The following is an 18,798-nucleotide window of genomic DNA, read 5'->3' as shown; positions in this document are numbered from 1 at the left end:
TCAGATGGATCCCCATCCCAGTAGAATCTTCATGCAATCTTCGCTTTGCAATGTCCCCCCGCGGTATCACGCGGAATAAAACTCCCAAAATGACCAACCGTTCACTTTTCACCTCCCTCTAGAGTGTTTAATTTGAGTCTTGAAGGGTTTCCACTATCCATCACACGGTGTCAGTTTAGTGGCGAGGAGTTTTGAGGTTTGTTGCTGTCCCGCAAGGGGTCCTCGCCCAGCCCGACCCAGCATTTAACCCTTCGTTGGACCCAACGACGGTCCTCAATATTAATGACTGATTGTCTACAGCGATAAGAAGTCTCGTGAATCTTCATGGCCATGTTGGCAAGGATTTGCGTATTTGTGGGTTGCCCAAAGGAGTATGATGAGCGGTGTAGAGTATGTCTGGTGTGACGCTGGCCAATACTGCATCAGCGGTCCCTTGATGAAAATCCATTCCGTAACCCTCGAGTCCAACTAAACTTCTCCTTAAGGCTCTTACATTCCGAGGCTTACGCCAATCCCTGTTTAATGCCTGCATTCCGCACTCTTGACAGGCGAATTTTCGTCGTGTTTTCGTGTTTACTTGGGTCGTATGTTTCCGCGTGCCAGAATGCCTGAAGGAGTCTACTTAAATGCAATGGGATCGGACGATTCATTGAAACCATCCTTTCCGACCCCATTCACTCCTTTGATACCAGACAAGTACCGGGCTTCCGACATCTTTGCAGAAACCGTCCATTCTCTTAAACAAAATGCACTTCTCCAAGGTTAGAAAACGATCGCGATTATCCTTCAATCACAAAAGCCACTACTGACCTGATACAGACTCTGGCTACTGTGGCTGCTCTGGCCCTCGGCACCCAAGCCGGTTTCCCCGTCGCGAGCATTGAATTCCAATCCTGGGAGAACTGCGATGTTAGCGGCCCGCCACGGGGTGAGCCTAAGGCTCAGGAGTCCGTGGTCGCTACCCCGGTCACCTGTGACAAGACCCCCGTCAACCTTGACTGGAGCGTCGACCACTACTCCTTCACTGCCCACCTCGACACCAAGGATGCCCTGCTATGCTCCGGTGTGACCGTCTGGAATAACGAAGACTGTTCTGGCAGGCCCATCTACTTCCTGCCCTTCGAGGGTGGCCCTGTCGCCCAAGGCCAATGCTTGCCTGATATCCTCGACCCGACCTATGTCTCCTTCAAGATGCAGTGCTTCGATGGTCTCGGTGGAGCTGAAGGAGCCGGTGGCCCTGGCGGCCCTGATGGCTCTGATGGCTCTGATGGCTCTGATGGCTCTGATGGCTCTGATGGCTCTGATGACTCTGATGATGGCCCTTGGTGAAGCAGACGGAAGACCTGATTTCATTCGGATCCTGTTTCATGAATATTCTGTATTTCGCATACTCTCAATTTAATCCTCTAGAGTCGAGTGGCACGGCATGATGTGATGTGATATATGATGATGTTCTGTTTTGACGTAGTGTAAATCTGGGCTGGTCACTTTTACCCGCGCGCTTCTTTCCTTCTCCGCTTCGCCCCCTCATTTTTCCACTTTGACGTGTCACAAACACGTCGCTCACGCATCAATTTCCCCCCCACCAACCTCTTCCCTCTGGATGATCTGGATGATCAGCGACCGTTGAATCTGCAGCTTCAACAACTCCGGATCTCCATCTTCTGGCGATCATGGCGGGTCCTTCGGACAAACGCCGACGGATGATCCCGTGGCTGTATGACCTGGTCCTGTGGCTTTTCACGCTCGCTCTGGACCTCTTCTTCCGCGAGATCTACCCTCGCGGTGCCTGGCGAATCCCGGAAAAAAGCCCTGTTTTGATTGTGGCTGCCCCTCACGCCAATCAATTCGTTGATTCGGCGATTTTGATGCACCTACTCAAATCCCAGGCAAAGCGTCGCGTTTCTTTCCTGATTGCGCAGAAGTCGATGAACGAGCCTTATATCGGAACCCTCGCATCGTTTATGGGTGCCCTTCCGGTTGTCCGCTCCATGGATTTGGCTAAACCTGGCAAAGGCACAATCGCCTTAGCGGAGCCGGACAGCGATCCAACTTTGATCATTGGAATTGATACCGATTTCACTCAACCCGAGTATATGCCTGGCGGACAACTCACCGTCAAAGGACCTGAAGGACCCCAAACAGCATCGATTGATGAGGTTCTGGGGCCAAATTCGCTTCGACTCAAAAAGGCTTTCACCTCCCCCCCTACCAGTGAAAAAGGCGGCAAGGGTGTGACGTTCAAGCTCGCCCCTCATGTGGACCAAAGTCGGATGTTCGATGCAGTCTACAAAGAGCTTCACCAGGGTGGCTGTATAGGTATCTTCCCTGAAGGTGGTAGTCACGACCGTTCCAACCTGCTGCCTTTAAAGGCGGGCGCCGCCCTGATGTCACTCGGTGCGTTGGCTCAGGATCCGAGTTGTGGTTTATCTATTGTGCCTTGCGGCATGAATTATTTCCATGCACACAAGTTTCGTTCAAGAGGTGTCATTGAATTCGGCCGACCCATCCACGTGCACCCAGATCAAATTGAGGCTTTCAAAGCCGGAGGCACTAGCAAGCGCAATGCCGTGGGCTCTCTGCTTGAAACGATTTACGAAGGCCTTGAAGCTGTCACTCAAATCAGTCCCGACCACGAAACTTTAATCTTGGTTCAGTCTACTCGAAAACTTTACAATCCAATCAGCAAGAAAATTCCACTTCCCCTGGTCATTGAATTTAACCGACGATTGCTCAAGGGCTACGAGAAGTATCATGATGACCCCCGGATTCAGGGCCTCCGCAAATCTGTCAAGGATTACAATCGGCGCCTGGAGTCGCTTGGAGTCAAGGACCATCAGGTTGAGTGGGGCAATGTGGAAGAGAAGCCCTGGTGGCTCACCTTTATCACTCTCATCTATCGCCTATGCAAACTTCTTGTCTTGAGTTTCGGAGTCCTTCCCGGTGTTTTGCTATTCTGGCCTGTGTTCGTGACAACAAAAGTCATTTCGGAGAAAAAGAGACGAAAAGCACTTGCTGCCTCTGTCGTCAAGCTGCAAGGGCGGGATGTTGTCGGAACTTGGAAGATCCTTGTCGCTATGGGACTGGCGCCCACTCTTTACGCTTATTACACCATTATCGTTACAGTCTGGCTCCGGTACAATCGACTAGACGGCTACTATACGCAATCAGCGCCATGGTGGATGGTAGCAAGAACATACATCCCTGACTTCATCCCGCTGTGGGCATTCGCAGTCGGTTTCTTTACACACATGATTTTTGTCAGTTTTGCAGCGCTCCGATTTGGAGAAATTGGGATGGATATCATCAAATCCCTCATGCCACTTCTCGTGGCCCTTGACCCACTGGCTTCTTCGTCGCTTTCAGATTTGAGAAATCATCGAGAAGCACTTTCAGAGCAAGTGACACAGACTATCAATGATCTCGGATTTGGAATTCTTCCAGATGTTGATGCCGAGATCCCCACCGATCCCTACAAAGCAGATGCTTATCAATCTTTCCTTAAGAGTATGCCGCCTAGCGAGGCGACGAGTCGGGAGCGCAGCCGAAGCAGGTCAACCGGTCCCGCTGCTGCGCCTATTATGAAGGGACTGAGCACCATAACTTCAGACGGTGATTTGGAAGAGATCGACCGAAAGATTCATACCATTAGGAACCGAGGAAGGCGTTCGAATACGCTGAGCGGATACGAGACCGGCGAGTCCATTTTGAAGTACAAGCCTCGGTCTAGGGAGAACTCGGATTTGAAAAAGAAGAAGTAAGATGGTCTTCCCTTTTTGGATAGAATCCAGGAAAACTTCTACAGCCCTATCGATATACCAATGACCTCAGATGGTCTCGAATTATGCTTCACATTACATCTTCATGATGCTCTCCTTCCCTTGGTCGTAGAGACAACAAGATTCAGATAAACAGGCTCCACCAGCCAACTGACACAATCGACCCACAATCTACTCACGATCTACTCACCTCATAGGCACACCGCCATGCTCAGGAATGTTCAAAGGGCGCTCGCATTCCACAATGAGCAATCAGGACTACCCATGTGGTACTGGATCGACATAAAATCGATGACTCGGGTAAAAGAATGTACGATCTGGCCTCCCACTTGCGCTTGAATGAATAGCTTGAATTCACCCGCCACCGAGTATGACGAAGAAGACCATTCTTACTTCGCTGAGCGTGCGAGCCGCGTTTCATCTCTCCGCCAGCCCCGTGCCTGTCATTCTTACCCGCCATCTCGATCTTAATGAGACGGAATGAGGATATATATAAGGTTGGAGCAGCCCTAATTGTCCAAAGCCTCATCTAAGCTAGTATCAATCATTATCTACTCAGTTCCTTCAAGACATAGGAAAACCCATCTTATCTCAGGATCTACATCTCAAACTTGGCAGCCATGCATTCCTCTCTTGCTACTACCCTTTTGCTCCTTTCCACCCCCATCCACGCCAACACAATTGCCCGGGTATGGACGCATTTCTACCCCAGTTGCCCCGGCGAGCCCTTTTCCAACCTCGACACATACGAAAACTACGAAGTAACAGCCCCAGCTGAAGAAATTACCGTCGGAAGTTGCGCCAACATCGGCGTCCCTTCTTACGAACACAACCTCGTTAGCGCTATCTCAGTAGATGCTGAGCTGATCTCCCATGAGAAAGGCCACCCCTTTCCACCCGAAGGAGGACCAAACTGCAACATCACCGTCCACGAGGTCCCCTCGTGCATCGACCCACCTCTGATCACCCAAGAGCTCCACAATGGTGTCGAAGTAAGCGACTGCAAGCCCAGGCAATTCGCTGCATACAGCGAAGTATGGGTGAGGTTGGTCTGTGAGAGCGGTGCTGCTGTTGAGTCTTTGGAAGATCAAGCTGAAGACATCCCCCGGCTGGACGAAACAGCCTCTGCGCAGCAAGCGAACAATATGCAGACTCCTGGCTCGAACTCGAACTCTTGGTCTGTAGCGCAGGAGCAACACTCTGAGCGCCGACCTGAAGACGAAAGCCGTGTCAATGGCGCTGGTCACGCCGAGAGCAAGAAGGTCGTTCATGATATCATGGAGCTGATGAGGGCGAAGCACTCTTCGCACTTGGTCACTGGAAAGCATAACGCCACAAGACACCTGCCGGATGCAAAGATTCACCAGAAGAATGCCACTGCCCCCGCAAACCAAACTGTTATGTCGAGGAGGAAGCTATCTGTGCTGCGCAACCGCAAGGCGCGACTTGTTTAAAAGGATTTGCATTGGACATTATTATGAGCGATTTATTGGACATGGAAAAGAACCACTTTAGTTAGACTTTTGTATATTAAATCAAAGAATTGATACCAGTCATCTCATACATGCCAAGCTGTTCAAAGTTTTTACTAAGAAAACGACCCATACATTGGAAAGACCCAAAAACAACCATACAATGCCGAGTCGCTGTATAGATAGATGCACAAATAATCAATGAAAAAATTGTTCGCTGAGAGTACGCTATCAAACACTAAATCCAGGCTAGAACCCAAAGCTATCTAGCAGCGAGTTCGAATCTGGCTCATGAAACATGGTTGGTGGTGGCTTTGGTTTTTGTGCAGGTTTCTTCTGCTGGGAATCGTCAATGGCAGAAGAATCCTTCGCATCTGCGGCGCCATCCTTATTGGAAAGACGGACCGGCATATCAGCGACGACCAGACTGCTCCGCCGGCGAAGCAATTTCCGATAATCGACTCCATTCTCGTTGATCTCGAGGGATGGCTGTGACTGCAATGACTTGGATGTGGGAGGAGCGCCCAGGAACTCCCAGTGACGCACCAGGTCCAGGGCGAGAAGGTCACAGCCCATGCGGTCGTACAATCGGGCGTTGCGAAGCACGAATTCCCATTCTTCGCGGGGCCGGACTTGTGAGGCACCTTTGAGGGTTTGGAGGGTTTTTTCTCGGAGTTGGTGGTATAAAACTACCAGTGCGGGGTCGTTGGAGAGGTAGGACTTGGATTGAAGTGTTGCTCGTCCGGGGCTCCCTGGGGTGGTAGGAGTTGGTGAAAGTAGGGTTTCGATTGGAGACTGAATCCATGTTAGTTAGTGCATGCGAGAGATTGCTTGGGGTTTGAAGCATACGATGAGTGCCCGCACTGCCATATCTCGCCGTCCAAGCATCCAGAAAGCCCATGAGGCCATCCAGCGATTACCTTCCGCGGCGGCCTCGGGAAGAAGCTTGTCTTCTAGCAGTTCGCGGAGCACGGGCCCATTATCTCCCTCGTAAACTCTGGTGATTGTGATCGCAAGTTGAAGATCGCCCATTTGGGTGGCGACAACATTGGCAGCATCGCGTAGGTGGTCAGCTAGAAGGAAGAAGGAGGCCGCGTATTCTGTGACAGATATTAGTTACGTGATCATGAATTGGGCGGAGGTGCAAACTCACCAAATCGGCGTTTCCCAAGCAAGGCATAGGCATTCTTGAGTGCGGAAGTCTTCCATCGTGCTTCCTTGAAATCATTGGCCAATAGACGCTGAGTAGCACGCTGTTCGCGATGCCAATGCGCAATGCGCCACAGCCCTTGGAGAATGTTCTTCTTTCCAAGCGCGAGATAGTAAAGCGTGCAGTCGACAGGGTCCTTTTCTTCGGTCTTGGTATACTCGTTGCGTGCAACGGCTTCAAGTTGTGCTTTCTAAAAAAAAGGTTAGTTCGAACATAGGTGGTTGAAATGGACAGATGCATACCAATGCTGTCGAGTCAGAAAGCCACATGAAGATGCCACTTTCTCGAGCAGCTTTCCACGTCAATTTGCCGTTGAACTGGCGCGACACGAGGTCTGTTAAAATGTCCTGACTCCCGCTGTGGAAAGCCCAGACAATTTCTCTCCAAGAGACCCGATCTTTATTCGCTACGCCTTGGCTCTTCCTTAGCATATGCTGTCGGAAGAAGAGGAGATAGCGAGCGGCATTGTCATCCATTGACCGCCGATGCTTCTCGACAGTCGCGACACATTCGATCGTATCAACGAGGCGGAACTGCTCATGGCTAGACAGCCGAGGCAGCACAATACGAGAAAGATTCTCGTTCAAGATCGTCGCAACATCTTCATCAACAACAGAGGAGACTTCCTCTTCCACTGTAGCGTCAACGTAGGATGAACGCATTTCCTTCGACGAAATCTCCTGGGATATCTGTTCTGGTTAGCACTGCTGCCAATAATTCAGCAGAGAGACTTACACTATTCTCATCATAGAAATGCTCCAGCGGCATCTCCAAGAAACCATCTAGACCATCTCCTTCAGTGTAAAACTTCAATTTGCGATGGAGATTCATCAAAATAGAATGCACCAAGCTGGTCTTCCCGGCAAGGATACACTGTGCAAGGAATTGCGGATGAAAGATAGGCAGTGGACCATTGAGTCGGCCTACAACATCGTAGAGGTCAACAGCTGGCTGTCCTTTTGATGGGATACGAAGCTCAGATATCAAGCGATCTGCCACTTCAAAGTCCTTATCGTAGACAAACAGCTGGTTGCCTGCACCAATCACAAGATTGCCATTTGTGAGCCAGCAAGAGTCACCAATGGGATGAGGCGTGAGATCGCGGATCCAGATTTCACGGATTTTGGTCCAAGATGGTCGGGAGTCCAGATAATCATAGCGTAGCTGGGATAGCAAGACAACTTTGTGGGGGAATCCGACGGCAAGAATAGACTGCATATCAGGAGTTGAAGTCCAATCCAGGTCCCGAATACTATCATGCTGAGCGAAATGCTCTTCAAACTCCAGCTGGGCATTGTTGGTGTCCCAGATCGTTAGGTGAGTTCGATCCTGATCCACAAGCGCAGCCTTACGAATCGAACTTCCACTAGCCAGTGATGGGTTCTCAATGGCAGTGTCGACGGTAGACTTCAGCAGCCACTCGACCTTGGCATTTTCTCGGTCCACCTTAGCCGTCCAGGTCCGAACGACACCACTGTGGGTGTAGGAGAGGGCAATGTCGGGAGAAAAGGTGTCAAAGAAGCCAGAATATTCTGCTTTGTGTCCCGCCGGGTCAACAGGCTGAATATATGCCAAATCTTCCGTTAATCCCATGTCAAATGTGCAAAATTTACGCATTTCGCAGGATATCTTTCCTTCATCTCCACTGTTCCGATCGCCATGTCCACTCCAATGAATCTCCCAGACGATGCCATGCGAATCCGCCGCTATGGTTGCCACATAAGCCCTGTCTGGGCTTGCATCTGGAGTGGGGAGCGGGAGCACGCATAGCGGCTTGCTCGATAGAGTGAAAGGTAAGGAGGCTATTTTCTTCGCGTGATAGGTGCTGAAATCCCACAGCGACACTCCGTTGTGGTGAAGATTGACAAGAAAATGTCCATTCTCAATAAGGCACGTGCGATGGATATGATCCTCGGAGAATAATGTGCTCTTATGCATAATCATCGATCCTTTTTCCCGGCGCTTTTGCTTCCAGATCATAGCTTTATTCTCATCGGTGCGTGAGATGATTGTATCGCCGATGGCATTGCGAACAATCTTTTTGACGGGCGCCGTATGTCCCGACCAAGATGACCTTGGAACTATGCGTGTTCTCCGAGGCGCTGGATCAAATAAGACATCTACCTTGGAGTCGTACCACTCAATCCGACCATCAAAATGGTGCACGACGATACTGAGAGTGTCATCCGCGGGATTACGCTGGAAAACGCGTATTTGAGCATAATCCTCTTCCGCCGTAAGATCTGACATGAAGCCAAATTCAAGGCCCTCCACGTGAAGAATATTGAAAACACTCATGGTGGTTTTAGCCTTCGAGCCAATATCCTCCAAGGCCCATGCAGACATGTGGCCTTGACCGTCAATCACCACACAGATCTCAGGGCTATTGTTCGCGACTTCAATAAGGTGTTCCAACGCATGCTTGTCCTTGCTGCCCGTGTTCCGTTCAACGGCTCGCTCGGTCACAGCGCAGAAATCTCGACTGTCCAAAATGAAGCCGTATCGTCGCTGGGGACCTTGTTCGACATTCGAAGCATCACGCGGCTGTACAGAGACGTTCATGTCGATGTCTGCCCACAATTCCAATGGCGAAAGGGCCTGGTGATCTGTCGCAGCCCAGACTCGAATTTTATTGTCCGCGCATAGAGTATAAAGTACGTTCCCCATAGACTGGCCCCGATGGCGGGGCAGTCGCCAATGAACTCCAGTGATAATGCTCGGATGCGGGAGGTACGAGACCTCGAATCGTACCTCATCGCCGAACGCCAATCGCTTCCACACCTTGGCCAGTCGATCGTATAATCCAACAGTCACGACTAGGGCGGCATCGGGAGAAAAGTATGCAAGACTGACGGGAGTCCCGAGCTTCTTCTTCCAGGCCAGACGCGGGTTGTCATTCAAAAACCACAAAGCGAGGCGAGAGTTGCCTAGCAGAAGCTCATTCTCGGAACCCCACGATAGAGTACGGATCGGTTCGTCGTCATCGTCGGCGCGAAAAGTGTAGGCGAGAGACCACTGTCAAGAGTCTATATGTCAATACTAGCTGCACTCATCCAATGCGACAGCAGTCGATCGGGGACAGAGCTCCACCCGAGCACTCTTCCCGGTGTGCGCACCTTAAGTGTCTCGCCCTGGATGCCGTATGGCTGGTAGACAAAGACATCTGGACCACCGCACACGGCAATTTTTCCCGACTCTTCATCAAAGGCGACAGCATTTAGTGTATCGGTATCATCGACATATATCGTTTGGAGAAGCGCTTGCGGGCCGCCGAGGATGACCAGCGCGTGGCCGGAAATATACGCCTGGTGAGTACGCCCGTGGGCTTAGATTAGCAATGAGAAAAGACAGTGAGGTTTCCCAAGCTGAGGAGGGGTCCCAAGAATACGAGACTCACAATCACACGAAGTCCATCCCACAGCGCTGTGCTGAACGACTGGAGATTCGCTGGGGGTTTCCCCGGCAGTACCGCTCGCATAGAGGCGGGTGGGATAGAGGGAAGAGAGGGGGGGACGCTCGTTGCGCGCGAAGCTTCACACCATTGCCTGGCTGAGCGGTTGAGTCCCTAGAGGTAAGTGGATAAAGGGTGCGAGGAGAAACAAGGGACAATGCTAGCGATCAGGTGCTGGGGGTGTTGATGATGCGCAGGGGATCCAAGCGGGTCCGAACAGTGCGGGCGATTACGCTCGCTCCACTCAGTGCAACCACTGGCACCGATACGGCAATCACCTGCCACTATAAATTGCGCAGCAATTTCTGGATACTACGAGTACCAGGCGAATTGGTTCTATACGATGAACGAGGTGATCTTCACTTAGAACCTTGTGGATGTTGAACTAGTAGTAGTACTCGTAATTCCCGTTAAGTTCAAGTTGTCCAGGGCTACTTCAATTTCTAGATCCTGACGACGTGACCTGGCAGGGCAGGTCATATAGGTATTTACAGACAGCTTTAAGTTTCCAGAAAAATGTTCCTCATATTCATTCAAGTTCATGTATGTACCGAAAGTACGTACTAGTATGGGCTGCTACTCAAACAGAATGCCCCCATTCCTCCTCCCCCATTTGCTACGCCGGGTATGCATGGTATGAAACAAAGGGCTTGAACGCAAGCATCGCAGAGACAGTGATATAATGGTCGTTGATGTACAGGTGCTGTGAAAAGTAGAAAATTGGATGGAGTGTCGTCATATATCGGGAAAGAAGAGGTTAAGGTCGTCGATTTGCGGATCTGCGGCCATCCGTCGGGGATTCGGGTAGTTCTTCGTCTACAAACCGAACACTGGTTCCAATCGAGGTTCGGCGGCCGGTACGGGGACGAAAAGATGAAGCTGTTTGGGCGGCGGAATTCGAAGCGCGGAGGAGTCGACTGGCGAAGGGTGTATGGAGCGGTGTAGCTGGGGTGGTGGACATCTGGGCAAGAGCTCGGGCCCGAGCCGCGCGTTTGGATGGCGATGTCAGATAGCTGGGCGTAGCTAATGGGCTTGCGGAGACCGCAGAGACTGGCTCCTGGGAGGTTGCCGTGAAATCACTCATCTTGAATGGCGTTTCTGATGGATTCTGATACCATGGATCAAATAGAGCAGACCCAGGGCGACTACCTCCTTCGAAGCTTGGATATCGCGCAGGCGTTAAGGCAGGGCCTGCCGAGTCGCGAGCCTCCAATTTGATGCGAGCTTCATCCACCCAGTCACGGAATAGGGCTCGCGAATGCTTTCGAAGGTTTCTTTCTCGCATTGCTTCCGCTGTTTCAACCGTGCTTCTCATTTGGAAGATGCGGAGGCTGAGTTTGCGGAAAGCCGAACCCGCCTGGCGCAGGATGTGAGACCGGTATACCGAGTCCGCTTGGTCCTCCATCTCACGACGAATCACAAATGTCTCTGACATCTGTATGAGCTGATCAAAGGCAATTTGATTAAAATAGTGCCTATCCGCTGCCTGGTAGTCTGAGAATCTCTTGATCATTTGGCCATGCCATCCTCGGAATATCACAGACACAACGCCCAGTAGCTTCGTTCTGCTGACGTCTTCGGCTTGTTCCTCCAAATCCACGACAGCCCGTGTCTTAGATGACCAAGTTGACAATGCCTTGGACGCTATATTGACCTTTATCTTTCGTCTGATTTTAGCATATGCGTCCTTCCGTCGGTTTTTAGAGGACTCCAATGTCGCTTGGTGCCAACGTTTCATGGATCGTTTCATCAAAAAGTAGAATTCCGCGTCAGAAGCCCAGCCTTCCATTTGGACGATCTGCTGATGCTTCGATCTCCAAGCCATAAGAGACTCCTGTGCCAGGCGTGGTGCATAGAACTCAAAAGCTGCATATTCCCGCTCGCGTTGGATCGACAGTTGATCTCGCCATACCGCAAACTTAGACCTTACCAAATCCTCGGCCCGACTATCTTCGTGACTTTCTGCATGGAATAATAGTCGTGTGTATGTATCTCTCGTATTCGTCACAAAGCGAGAGAAAATCTCGCGCTTGATACGTTGTTCATGTATCCTGCGCATGAGTCGGTATCTCTCCATCAAAATCCACTTGTAGATGGCTTCCATTTTCAATCGCTCGTCGATTCGAGCCTGAAGTGCAAGGCAACGCAATGTATCGTTCCAGGCTGTCCATGAATTACGCTGGAGTCGGTATTGGTCCATATCCTCCGCCTGCTCAACCATTCGGGCTTTTGAAACCCACCGCGAAAGGGCATTTCGAAGAATCCTAGTGTCTACCATGTTGCAGACCCTGGAAGCAGCAGGAGCTAATTGGGATTGTATCCTCCATTCATCGAACTTTTCTCTAAGAGCCTCTCGGCGTTGGATGCTTTCAGCTTGTTGATGTGCCGAAGCCATAATTCTAGACCTTTGAGACCATTCTTGCAAAACAGATGCTAGCGCAGTGCGTCTGTTATGAACGTCGATTTCGTGGTCTCGTTCTCGATTGGTCCGAAAGTTGCGAAGCCAGTAAAGGAGCGAGCGCCGTTTAAGGCGATTGTCATACCATTCAGGAGCTCGGCGATCGCAAAAGCCCCAAAACCATTGCCAATAAGAAGTATGTCGGAGATTGTCGTTGTGCGTTGTTACAGCCTGGGCTTCCGCTGCCTTGAGGTCGGTTATTTTCTTCCGCCACCTATTGAAAGGTTTCCGCAATGCGAAGCGCTGAGCCTTGAGTTCGTTGACTGCAGTTATCTCACGCCAGGCATTGAAATATTTGATACTCAAGACATGCTGTCGGGCTGTCGATGTCCGGGCGACTTCTTCAGATGTAAGCTGAGCCCAATGCGTGAAAGCCTTTGTCATTAGGTAAAGATCACGGGCTCTATTAGCGCGTTCATCTAGATGTTTGAAGAAACGTTCAGTTCTGGCTGTGTGGCGTTTATCTTGAATGATAGCGCGCCATGGCTCAAATGCTTGCCGAAGCAGAGTGTTTCGATCATGGTTTATCGCAATGGTTTCCCTCTTTTCACGAATTTGGCGTGTCTTCAACGCCCCTCTGAACCATTGTGGGAGGATCCGACGGCATATAGCCCGCTGGCGATACATATTGAAAGTAGACGCGTCCCGGAGTAGATCTGAAAGCTGGGGGCGATACAGAAGCTCAGGCGGAGCTTCTTCTTTCAGGAAAGCATCGTGCTCAGTGGTCTGTGAGACAGCAGATTTGGACTCATCCGATTGGAAGCTGTCTGCTGAGCTTAGGGAGGATGACCGTTGAAGTTTCGAAGCCGCTGCAATTCTCTTAGAGCGGTCATGGTTGACAGCTGAACGCGCCACTACTCCGTTGGTCAGCGGTGGGTCTTCTCTTTCCACCTTCTTGTTCTGCGCATTATCAAATCGACTAATCAGACCTCTGCCAATTTCTAAGAATTGAGCAATCAAATCCGTGCGATCTGGTGACCTGTTTAGGTGATTTTGAATTTTAGGTTTCGGCGACAGTCTGGGTGTAGCGAATTCGGGCTTCCCAGTTTGAAGTCGTGACATGGAGGAACGAGAGCTCGGGCGCTCAATGAAGCTTCTCTGGGTCACATCCTCGCCAATATCTACCGTTGTATTAAATGAAGCGCGTCTCCTAGGCGTGATAGGAACTCCATTCGTCTTAGGAATGTGACTGTCCTCGTCGGCCTGGCTGCGTGTGCCCTCAAATGAGTATTGCCCAGTTTCAAATGTCTCGTTGATTCCCGTAGAGGCGTCGTCTCCCAGTTCAATCACGATTCCCATTCGTTGGAGTGTATTCTCGAACTTGTCGAAGAGTGTCGTCCCTAGCGCATCTTTATTTCCCATCTTGAACAGGAATCGCAGGCATGTATGGCCCGGATCGGCATTGACGCCATGTTCGAGAATAACCTCGTCATATGCCGCGAACAGGGCTCGGAATGGAAGCTGTTGAACCTCGGGGTGGCTCTCGGCGCGAATGACAACTTGGTAAAGGAATCCGACATCTAGGTCGCAGAGAGACGTTAGACTCCGAGATCGAGGCTCATGCAGAAGCGGCAATTACATACCATCGTCAGAGAGGGACGAATTCTCTTCGGTTGAGGCGCGTCGCTGCGAGGATATCGGAGGCATCGAAAATTCGCGATTTAAAGCGCGCTTGTCGCATCTGGGTCATAAAGACAACGGACCAAATAAATCATGGCGAAGGCGGGCGAATCCCGTTCAAAACAAGACATGCGCAGAAACTAGTCTGCGATCGAACCAAAAAGGAATAGCAATAGCAAATAAAATGGGGTATCAATTCGGCGCCATGGACTGCGAATCCGGATTGTTTTTGTGGTCGCGACAGAAACATGCCCGGGTGCACGTGATCATTAGGTAACATTCCTGGGCGCCGGAGGATTCCCCCATGCAGCTTGGTCTTGAATCTGTCGACTATTCAATCTACAACCCCCAGCTCAAGGCGTGGTCATCATTACCCTACTCCTGGCCGAAATGCCGACAAAGACCCGTCCAGTTGAGAAGTTTGCCAGAGCCACTGCTCAATGCTCGGTTCAGGTCTGTATCAACGAACCCCACTCCACATTAAGATGAACAAGCGCTAACAGGTCAAGGTAGGCTGCTGCATATGGCAAGTGTGTAGTCACAGAATACAGTTCTGTGCACAAGGATATGTGTGCGAAAGAGTTTATGAAGCTCAAGGATTGTGTTCTGGTAAGAATATGAGGTCTTGATATAGACATTCACGGGCTAATTTCGACAGGCCGCATCCAAGAAGGCTTGAATTCAGCGGCAACCATATCGCGATGCACAGGCTTGCATCAATACATGCTAGGATGCTAGCTTAACTCCTGTATAATACGAAAAATGTACCATATGATGTCAATCTACCAACTTACATACTGAGGGTCTCCTAACCCTGTAGCAGCTGGTCACTGGGAAATAAATCGGCTACTAGTCCAATTACTGCAGTAAATATTACCAAAAGGTTAGCTAATAAATCCGACCTTCATTACTAAGTGGTATAAGACCTCGGGGTTCTTTGACTCCCTCACTCCCTCCGAACGGGATCAATTTTGAACTTGAATTCCATCAGGCGGTAAAGTGTGGCCGCGCCAGTGACTGGTGAGCGTAGCGGATCCTTGTTGTAGCCCATTTACATTATATGAGCTTTTGAACTTAAAATAGAAATGATATTTCTTTTCTAACAACCAGAAATGCAGTAGAGTATCCACAGAGGCAAACTTTTCATAATTCAAGTTAGCGCTTTACAGCTTCACCAGGCGCAACAGGAAGGTAGCGTTCTGCACTTCCTGCTCCTCCTGTGCGATGGTTCCCTCCTCATCGGCGCTAGGAGCCTTGCCATCGACAGCCGCACGCTCATCAAGCGGGCGACGAACAGCCTTTTCGATAGCCTGAGACTGAGACTTGAATGCCTCAGCAAGGCCGATAGAGTCCTTATCCCCCAACACGGTGTATTCCATCTTGACATCATCCGTGGGGACCAGTCCGGCAGCCTTACGCAGACGTTGGAGACGGTTGATGATCTCACGTCCAATACCCTGTTGCGCCAACTCAGGGTACAGTTCAGCATCGAGAAGGGTCATAACATCATCATCGGTGTTGATCTCCAGGTTGGAAGCGCCTGCGTCCTCCTTGATGCCTCTCTTAACGACTAGGTCGCCTTCCACAAGCTCGATACCGTCGACCAGAATCTTCTTTTCGGCGACGAAGCTCTTCACGGCCTCGCTAGTCAGGTTTGGCAGAGCCTTCTTGACCTTCTGTACATCCTTCTTCAGCTTCTTGCCCAGAGTCGGCCAGTCAGCATTGGCACTGTACTGAACGTTGTACTTGGCCTCGTCAGAAGAAAGGACAAGCTCCAGGACGTTCAATTCCTCCTCGATATAGGACGCTAGGGATTTGACGTCGTCCAGGTACTGCGGGTCCTGGTGGATGACCACAAGACTCTTGAGAGGAGTCTTCAGACCAATGGAGCGGCGCTCACGAGAGAGACGGCCAAGTTCGATAACCTTCTGCATGCGAGCGACCCGACGTTCAACAACTTCATCAAAAAGCTCCTCTCGCACCTCGGGGAACGAAAGGAAGTGGACAGAGCGAGGGTCCTCTGAGTGGAGTGATTCCGGAATATGAGGGAGAAGGCGCTGGTAGATGTTGTCGGTCAGGAAGGGGGTGAAGGGAGCGAGACCTCGGACCAAAATATAGAGAACTTCGAAAAGAGTGTTGAGAGCGTGCAGGGTATCATCAACGCCATTCTCACCCTTGAGGCGCTTGCGGTTGAACCGAATATACCAGTTGGTAGTGTTCTCAATCAGGCCCAGCAGACGAGGGACGACAGTATACAGGCGGTAGGCAGCCATTTCTTGGTTAACGAACACCAGAAGACTTTGGCAACTGGCCAGGATCCAGCGATCCATGACGTTGGTGTTGGTGGACTCAGCCTTGGGGTCGAAAACGAAGTCGACATTGGAAGTCTTCTTCAAGAGCTTCACTTGGTCCTCAAGGAACCTGTAGCTGTTCCACATGGGCAACAGAACCTTGCTAACAATCTCCTTGACACCGGTCTCCTTGAAGCGCAGAGGTTCAGCACGGACAACGGGAGAGTTGATCAAGTAAAGACGCAGCGCATCCGCACCATAGCGATCCATGATCAAAGAAGGATCGGGGTAGTTCTGAAGTCTCTTCGACATCTTCTTACCATCCTCTGCGAGAACAATTCCGTTCACAATGCAATTCTTGAAGGGCAGCTTGCCAAACAAGTGTGTACCAAGAACAGTCAGAGTGTAGAACCAACCACGGGTCTGGTCCAGACCCTCGGCGATGAAATCAGCTGGGAAGCTCTTCTCGAACTGATCCTTGTTCTCGAAAGGATAGTGCTGAGAGGCATAAGGCATGCTACCAGACTCAAACCAGCAATCGAAAATCTCAGGCACACGGCGGAGGACACCCTTGCCTTGCTGACTGGGGATGGTGATGTGATCCACCTTATCACGGTGGATATCGGTAAGATCGCCCTCGTAGCCGCTCAGTTTCTTAAGCTCTTCGACCGAGCCAATCGCCACAACCTCCTTGTAGTCATCGGAGACCCAGATGGGCAGGGGAGTACCCCAGAAACGGTTTCGAGAAATGTTCCAGTCACGAGCGTTCTTGATCCAGCTGGCAAATCTGCGATCCTTCACAAAAGAAGGGACCCAGTGGGAGTCTTCAATACCTTTGAGCATTTGAGGGATGATGGGAGTGACCTTCACGAACCATGAAGGCACAGCACGGTAGATCAAAGGAGTATCGGATCGCCAGCAGAATGGGTAGCTGTGAGTAATCTGACTGTCAACAACGAGGCGGCCGGTGGCCTTCAGGTGCTTGATGATTGGCTTGTCAGCGGCCTTGACGTGTTGACCCACGAAGTCCCGGACTTCCTCAGTGAAGCAACCGTTTGGATCAACAGGATTGGGGGGGCAGACGCTTGTCGTTGATCACACCGTGCTCGAAACCAATCCGGTAATCGTCCTCACCAAAGGCAGGAGCCTGATGAACAAGACCAACACCATCATCCGCGGTGACATATTTATCGTTCAAAATGCAGAAACCGTGGTCTTTGAACTGTTCGTAGAAGTAGTCGAAGAGGGGCTCGTATTTCCATCCCAACATGTCTGAGCCCTTAATGCGGTCCACGATCTTGAACTTGGCCTTCTTGGGGTCCTTGTAGAGGGTTCGGAGCAAAGACTCAAGCAGAATATAGTTCTTCCCACTCGCCTCGTCGAAAACCTTGATATATTCGAAGTCGGGGTGAACACAAATAGCGATGTTGGAGGGGAGGCTGCCTTTTGTGTTAGCATTTGTGCCGTACATAATGGGAGAGCTTCACGCACGTCCATGGAGTAGTAGACCAGATCAGGGCGTAGGTATTTTCCTGTCCAATAATAGGGAAGTTGACCACAACCGCAGGGTCCTGTACATCCTGGTAGTTTTGAGAGGCTTCGAAGTTGGACAGAGCTAGGCGAAAGTAAAGAGAAATTAGTCAATGCATCTACTTGCAGATTGTTCGAGTCACTCACTAGTCGCAAGCGCAGTCGAATATGGCATCACTCGATATCCTCGGTATACCAAATCCTTCTCAAAAAGCTAGAAAGACAGGTTAACCTCTGCTTGAAAAGGTGCTTTTGAATGCGTCGATGTACCTGCTTGAAAACCCACCAAACGGATTCCATGAACGTGGGGTCCATGGTCTATTTTAGAAAGAAATAAAAGTTAGTAATAGTACAAGAGGTGCCACGAAATATTGGAGACGGCTGACTTACCTTGTACGGCTTGTCCTCCATATCAATCCAACGGCCCAATCGATCGATGGTGACCTTCCAGTCGCCAGCAAATTTCATGACGATGGACTTGCACTCCGCGTTGTACTTCTCAATTCCAATCTTCTCAACTGCCTGCAGGCCGGACATGCCGAGCTTTTTGTCGATCTCGTACTCGATGGGGACTCCGTGGGTGTCCCAGCCGAACCGCCGCTCGACATAGTATCCCTTCATTGCCCAGTACCGGGGAACTATAACCGCAAAATTAGTAACATGCGGATATAAAGTGACGCCCTACGTACCGATATCTTTAATGGTGGAAGCTAGAAGATGGCCATAGTGAGGCTTTCCAGTCGCGAAGGGAGGACCATCTGAAAAGGACCATGGTTTGTTATTCTTCGAGAGCTCGACTTGGCGCCTAAAGGCATCAATCTCCCTCCACCGTTGGAGAACAATCTCCTCCTCGGCAGGGAAGTCCATCGACATGGTGATATTGTGATATCGAGTGGAATGACAATCTTGAAAGAAGGAGAGTCAAAGAAAGCGTGAGTCACCCCCGCCATTGGACATTTTTTGCCAGTGCGCCCTGCGCTAACGTAC

General features: G+C 50.6%; 7 protein-coding genes across 7 annotated transcripts; 4 read left to right on the top strand and 3 right to left on the bottom strand.

Moving 5' to 3' along the window:
• Nucleotides 1-746: 746 nt before the first annotated feature.
• Nucleotides 747-1,329, top strand: ccpA (the record flags this gene model as incomplete). The annotated part of the gene is made up of 2 exons (XM_057268581.1): nucleotides 747-761; nucleotides 820-1,329. The coding sequence occupies 2 exons, from the start codon at nucleotides 747-749 to the stop codon at nucleotides 1,327-1,329; spliced, it is 525 nt and encodes a 174-aa protein (XP_057119258.1).
• Nucleotides 1,330-1,673: 344 nt separating this feature from the next.
• N7481_009361 (acyltransferase) lies at nucleotides 1,674-3,761 on the top strand (the record flags this gene model as incomplete). Its single annotated transcript, XM_057268580.1, has 1 exon — nucleotides 1,674-3,761. The coding sequence occupies one exon, from the start codon at nucleotides 1,674-1,676 to the stop codon at nucleotides 3,759-3,761; it is 2,088 nt and encodes a 695-aa protein (XP_057119257.1).
• A 638-nt stretch (nucleotides 3,762-4,399) lies between these two features.
• N7481_009360 (uncharacterized protein) lies at nucleotides 4,400-5,233 on the top strand (the record flags this gene model as incomplete). Its single annotated transcript, XM_057268579.1, has 1 exon — nucleotides 4,400-5,233. One exon carries the CDS (start codon nucleotides 4,400-4,402, stop codon nucleotides 5,231-5,233), a length of 834 nt encoding a protein of 277 aa, XP_057119256.1.
• Nucleotides 5,234-5,500: 267 nt separating this feature from the next.
• N7481_009359 (uncharacterized protein) lies at nucleotides 5,501-9,939 on the bottom strand (the record flags this gene model as incomplete). The annotated part of the gene is made up of 7 exons (XM_057268578.1): nucleotides 5,501-6,046; nucleotides 6,101-6,351; nucleotides 6,405-6,651; nucleotides 6,704-7,150; nucleotides 7,197-9,476; nucleotides 9,578-9,766; nucleotides 9,859-9,939. The coding sequence occupies 7 exons, from the start codon at nucleotides 9,937-9,939 to the stop codon at nucleotides 5,501-5,503; spliced, it is 4,041 nt and encodes a 1,346-aa protein (XP_057119255.1).
• Nucleotides 9,940-10,669: 730 nt separating this feature from the next.
• On the bottom strand, nucleotides 10,670-14,017 carry N7481_009358 (Sfi1 family protein; the record flags this gene model as incomplete). Its single annotated transcript, XM_057268577.1, has 2 exons — nucleotides 10,670-13,890; nucleotides 13,954-14,017. 2 exons carry the CDS (start codon nucleotides 14,015-14,017, stop codon nucleotides 10,670-10,672), a joined length of 3,285 nt encoding a protein of 1,094 aa, XP_057119254.1.
• A 363-nt stretch (nucleotides 14,018-14,380) lies between these two features.
• Nucleotides 14,381-14,669, top strand: N7481_009357 (uncharacterized protein; the record flags this gene model as incomplete). Its single annotated transcript, XM_057268576.1, has 3 exons — nucleotides 14,381-14,443; nucleotides 14,504-14,599; nucleotides 14,649-14,669. 3 exons carry the CDS (start codon nucleotides 14,381-14,383, stop codon nucleotides 14,667-14,669), a joined length of 180 nt encoding a protein of 59 aa, XP_057119253.1.
• Nucleotides 14,670-15,153: 484 nt separating this feature from the next.
• Nucleotides 15,154-18,684, bottom strand: N7481_009356 (isoleucine--tRNA ligase ILS1; the record flags this gene model as incomplete). The annotated part of the gene is made up of 7 exons (XM_057268575.1): nucleotides 15,154-17,315; nucleotides 17,365-17,720; nucleotides 17,773-17,896; nucleotides 17,959-18,025; nucleotides 18,082-18,129; nucleotides 18,202-18,449; nucleotides 18,501-18,684. 7 exons carry the CDS (start codon nucleotides 18,682-18,684, stop codon nucleotides 15,154-15,156), a joined length of 3,189 nt encoding a protein of 1,062 aa, XP_057119252.1.
• Nucleotides 18,685-18,798: the final 114 nt, after the last annotated feature.

The sequence above is a fragment of the Penicillium waksmanii genome (assembly GCF_028829765.1).
Source record: "Penicillium waksmanii strain IBT 27052 chromosome Unknown utg000008l:1.0-5622682.0:1.0-5626561.0, whole genome shotgun sequence".
Classification (NCBI taxonomy): domain Eukaryota; kingdom Fungi; phylum Ascomycota; class Eurotiomycetes; order Eurotiales; family Aspergillaceae; genus Penicillium; species Penicillium waksmanii.
The sequence above is the reverse complement of the archived record's forward strand: the minus strand, read 5'-3'. Positions and strand labels throughout refer to the sequence as shown.